The sequence below is a fragment of the Bison bison genome, unplaced genomic scaffold, assembly GCF_000754665.1.
Source record: "Bison bison bison isolate TAMUID 2011002044 unplaced genomic scaffold, Bison_UMD1.0 scf7180017864531, whole genome shotgun sequence".
NCBI classification, from domain to species: domain Eukaryota; kingdom Metazoa; phylum Chordata; class Mammalia; order Artiodactyla; family Bovidae; genus Bison; species Bison bison.
In genome coordinates, this window is record NW_011495081.1 from 6,830,250 (window position 1) to 6,835,273 (window position 5,024).

General features: G+C 43.4%; 1 protein-coding gene across 1 annotated transcript in view; it reads right to left on the bottom strand.

The window, feature by feature from the left end:
- WT1 (Wilms tumor 1) overlaps window positions 1-5,024 on the bottom strand; it is a 51,549-nt gene that overhangs the window by 37,723 nt on the left and 8,802 nt on the right. Inside the window, exon 12 of the mRNA XM_010831882.1 lies at window positions 974-1,091. Within this exon, the coding sequence (XP_010830184.1) occupies window positions 974-1,091 (118 nt within the window). The remainder of the gene's footprint in view (window positions 1-973; window positions 1,092-5,024) is intronic.

Sequence of the window (5,024 nt, forward strand, 5' to 3'; positions counted from 1 at the left end):
CAAGCAGGTGGTTTGGCCCCCAGCGACCACAGTGGTCACGTAGGCATTTCAGCTCCCCATCTAACTCTGTCTGCTCGGAAAGGAACGCTGAAATTGCCGGCTGCCAAAATATATTCCAAAATATATGGTCATGGTGTCTTTTATATTTTCTTTCAAGTAGATTTTGAAATTAAAAAAAAAAAAAAGTTACTGGTTTCCTATGTAAGAAATGTTTGAAGTTGAAAGCAAGGGAAAGAGGAAAGAAACTTCTATAACTGGGATTAATGCAAGTTGGAGTAAAATAAAAGGAAGTCAGTCCTAGCAAAAAGGGGAACTTAAAAGGAAATCAGTAGTAGATCATATAGAGTTTGTTTTGGCCTGGACTCCAGGATTACTGAGTTCTCGACCTCTGCACAAAGAGAAAGGAAGAGAAAAGCTCTCTGCTATTATCTGGACCAGAACTCCCTCACTCTTCAAATGCATGTGTAATTCAAGTACATTTTCATCTTTAAGTGTGTTTAAGTATATTCAGAAGAATGAGGTAGAAACATTCTTTTTGCCACTGGAATAGGGCTGCCGAAGACTGATTACGACCGGAGTTGCCTCTGCCAGACGGCGGTTGTTGTTTAGTCACTGAGTCGTGTCTGACTCTTTGTGACCCCTCGGGCTGTAGCCCACCAGATTCCTCTGTCCATGGGATTTCCCAGGCAAGAGTACTGCAGTGGGTTGTCATTTCCTTTTCCAGGGGATCTTCCTGATCCAGGGATCAAACTCACGTCTCCTGCACTGTAGGCGGGTTCTTTACCACTGAGCCACCAAGGAAGCCCCCTGCCAGATGGTTATCAGCTGGCAAACCAGCATCTTGGTGGAAGAAAAGTGTTTCCCAGGGTGAAAAAAAAAATTCCCAATGAGAAAAAGGCACATGTAAGTGGCATCTGTGCTCAGAATTCATGTTCCCAGAGTTTTCTGTAATAGCTTTGCCCCAAACTTCTACCTGATAACCAAGGCCCATGCACAGAGGCTGCAGCCAAATTTCCACGCAGACCTTTTCCTGCGTTCTTCCCTCCGAGGCGCCATGGAGGCGGCCTGTTCAATAATTTCTGCCCAGCAGGCTATGGTGAATAATCATTTTACAGTCAATCTCTTGGTATTGTCATTTCTCTCTAGCTCACCAGTGAACCAAAGAAAAACCCACCGGGACTTTAACTTCTATTCATAAACACTTGATCAGCACAAAAGTTGCAGGAATATTTGAAACTAGGTTTTTCCCGCTCCCTGGAGACAAGTTCAAGTCAAACCTTTCTTTGATAACACTGCCCACCACCCTGGAAACCACTTCAGACTTTCTGCCTTCATGTCTACCTATATAGGAAACAAGTATTGTCTTAAGTGAAGCTTGTACAGCATATCAAGTATTTTTAGACGTACATGTAAAAAGAGACATTATTAATTATGATTTTATTTCTTCAGGTGAGCGCTCTTCTCTGATTTAATTCTACATTGAAGGCCAACCTAAATGGCAGATCATGTACTTCCCACTGACTGGATTCCCCAGAAGCTCTATAAGCTGCTAGAAGCTTCTCTCACATGAAAGACAATCTGTATGGTAATAGACTCCACTGTCAACTTCATCACTGGTGAATCGTCACCATTCAATCAAAAGTATTCAAATCAGCAACTACTGCTTCTGCATTTGAAGTTTTACCTGACAAGGGGCCAAAGGAAATAAGCATTCTCGTTTAAATTGGTAGCACAGTTACTAAAAATGTATACACAAACCTAGTAAAAGAACAAAATGAAAAGGAAACTATAATGTCTAAAAAGATTAGTGCGTGTGGGAATATTTTTCAGGCCCAGAACTCCTTTTCAAAGTAGCTGTGAGAATCAACCCATGAAATGGGCATGGTCAAGGACTGCTGGCTTTAAGGGGCTCAGCAAGCAGCAGGAGAGAGGGGACTTGTGGAAGAGGATTCAAGGGAAGTGAGTAGGGAAAGCCCTGCTAGCTGCCTGTTATAGGTCAACATCAGGAGAAAACTGTGCTTAGTGCAGTTGGACTTCACTACTTCTTCCCCTCATAGGAGCATGAAGGTCCCACCTTCCCTGAGACCTTGTTCTGGGCAAGCACAAATCAGGGTGGCCCTGGAAGCTGTTGCTCCCCCTGGGTCTGGATGGATGAAGAGAAAGGTCTCTGCCCTTTCAGCGTGTTTCTTTAGGCGCCTGCACTGAACTTCAGTAGTTCTCACTACTGGTAAAGGCAAAGCTGGAGGAGTCGGGAGTTTGAAAGACGGAGGCTTGGTAAGTTAAAGACTTTTTGGAGTGAAAGCTCAAGTTAGCTCTTACAATACTGACTGATGAAAATACTGCCTCTGATCCACAGAGCGATTCTGATTGAAAACTATGGGTAAAACCAAAGGATAATGGGGTTTCTTTCACAGATGTGAGGAATAAAGACCTTCCTCGAGCAAGACCTAGGGCAGACAGCACCTTTGGAAAGGAAAGCGCCCTTAAGCATCAGGACAGGCAGCCGGGTGCCAGGAGAGAGGATGGATGCAGAGCCTCACACCTGTTCTGTCCCATACTGCGTCTCACCAAGCAAATTCACCTCCAAAGGCCTCAGTTTACCCCCCTGCAAAATGGGGGTGATAACCTACTGAAACTCTCAAAAAGTTTCAGATTAAATGTAAGTCTTACATTTAATTACAGATTAAATGTAAGATTAAGTGCTTAGAATGGTTTTGGGAGGTAGTAAGCTTATATAAGCATTTGCTTTTATCAATTATTAGCAAAGGTGCTATACAAGGGGAATGTTTCAGGTGGAGGACAGTGAGTGACCTGGAATCCCTGTGGGCTTTAAAGACAAGAGAGACTGAGAATCAAATCCTAGTTCTGATTCTCACTGCTAGGTAACTTGGGCAAGTTACTTTGAGTCTCTGAACCTATCTCTTCTTTAGCAGAGTGGGGATGGGAGTATCGACCTCAAAGGTAATCAGAAGAATTAAATGAGTCAGTTGAATGAAGCTGTAGCACAGTATGCCACAGCATAAAATATGCAATAAAGCCTAGCGATTATGTAATCGGGGCTTGCATGATCTTTGGGCTCCAGAAGGGCTGAAATCTGGCTCCAGAATCCTTAGTGACCTTCAGAATAAGCTCTGCCCACCCTCAATATGAGGGATGAGGGGGGCAGAGAAGGATGGAGAAAATGATCTCTTAACACTTTCCATAAGTAGACTGGGGTCATTTTTTATACACTACTCATCACATCTGTATATAGCTGTACATCCTCAGATCTGTTACCTGAAAGAGAGGAGTCACTTTACAGTTCTCTCCAAATAGAGAATTTTGAGAATTTTCTCATAGCAAATTCACATTGTGTGGTGCTTATTTAATGTCAGTGTATATACCAAATACACTAACCCCAGGCTAAATCCAAGACTGGGGAGACAGAAGGAGCTTTGGAAGGGCAGGACAAAGAGTCCTGGCAGGCTGCCTTAGCAAGTGCAACAAGGCAAACAAAATACAAATTCAAAAAATACAAGCAAGCCTTTCCTAGGAGGTCCCAATTTTAGACAGAAAAGGGAACAGAGCCAGGGACCAGTAGAAGAACCACTGAATATCTAAGTGATTAAAGTTTAATTGTATTTTCTATGTTTTTCAAAAACTGTGTTCACAAAAGCATTTAAATAACCTTTCAAACTTTTTTAGAAGTAGGAAAGAAGGAAATGACACAACAGCAGTAATGTGGATGCACATATTATAAAACATCCCTACACCTGTACATCCATCATTACTGCAGGAGAAGTATCTGATTTTGAAAGGTGATTAGAAACGTTGTGAATTTAGGGTGGATGGAGCTTCAAAGACTCAGGCAGCACCAACTTCAAGGGAGCCTCAAAGACTCAGGCAGCACCAACTTCAAGGGAGCAAAGTTTTCCTACAGGGGTCACAAATTTTTTTTTCAGGAGATGTTATTACTTAGAAATTTTTCTATAACAAGAGAAAATGGTATTTTTATGACATTCATACAAAAGTGAGCAAAGAAGTTCCAATTATGTAGAAAGAAGAAAGGAATAAGCAAATAACTCTGAAAGATGAACCTGACAAAAGTGCTTTATACAGCAGCCAGTTAGAAGATGGATTCGAAAATGTGAAATTTTTATGTATAAAATGCAATCCAAGTGACTTTTCCTACTTTCATAGCAACCACAAATTCAGACGCAAGTCAAAATCCACCACAGGGACTCAGTTTGGAGAACTGCTGTTAAGCCAGAGGTTGTGATCACTTTATCCCTGACTCCTTTCTAGGCTGTTCAGCCCCTTCTTAAAGACCCACAGGGTGGACTTAGGCTTGAAAGAGGGGGGAGTAAGAAACGTGTGTAGCTGTGTCACTACTGAATCAGACTTCAAAGCCCCCCAGTCCCCAACCTCCAAGGAGGTATCCCAGCCCATTTAAACAGCACCCATTCCAGCATCAAGGTCTTCCTCTCTGCATGGGGTGAGGCATCAACCAGGAGCCAAGGAGGAAGGACTGGGCCAAAGTCATCCCACCAGGAACCATTCCAAAGCCCATCCCACCCCAAGGCTAGAATAAGAGCAATGCCAATCTGGAAACAGGCAGAAGCAGCTCCTTAAAAAAGATGGCAATGATCCCACCATCTCAGTTTTGCTTGGGGAGGTGCTTTACAACAGAGATTTCAGATTCTGTACCCATTCCAGTGAGCTGAACCACCAAGGGCAAGTGCAGAGATGTCTGCCAGGAGCAGATCCCTGAGCCTGCTGTACCAAGAACAGAACTGGGTTCTGCCAGCTAGGGAGGGAGACAGGAGGGTGAGAAGGTGTGATCATTCAATCTCTACCTGGGCAAGTGTTAGTAGCTCAGTCGTGTCCTGACTCTTTGCTACCCGATGAACTGTAACCCACAAGACTCCTAGGTCCATGGGATTCTCCAGGCAAGAATAGTGGAGTGGGTTGCCATGCCCTTCTCAGGAAATCTTCCTGAACCTGGGCAAACTGCATGCTTTTTTTTTTTTTTTTTGCCCTCTCCC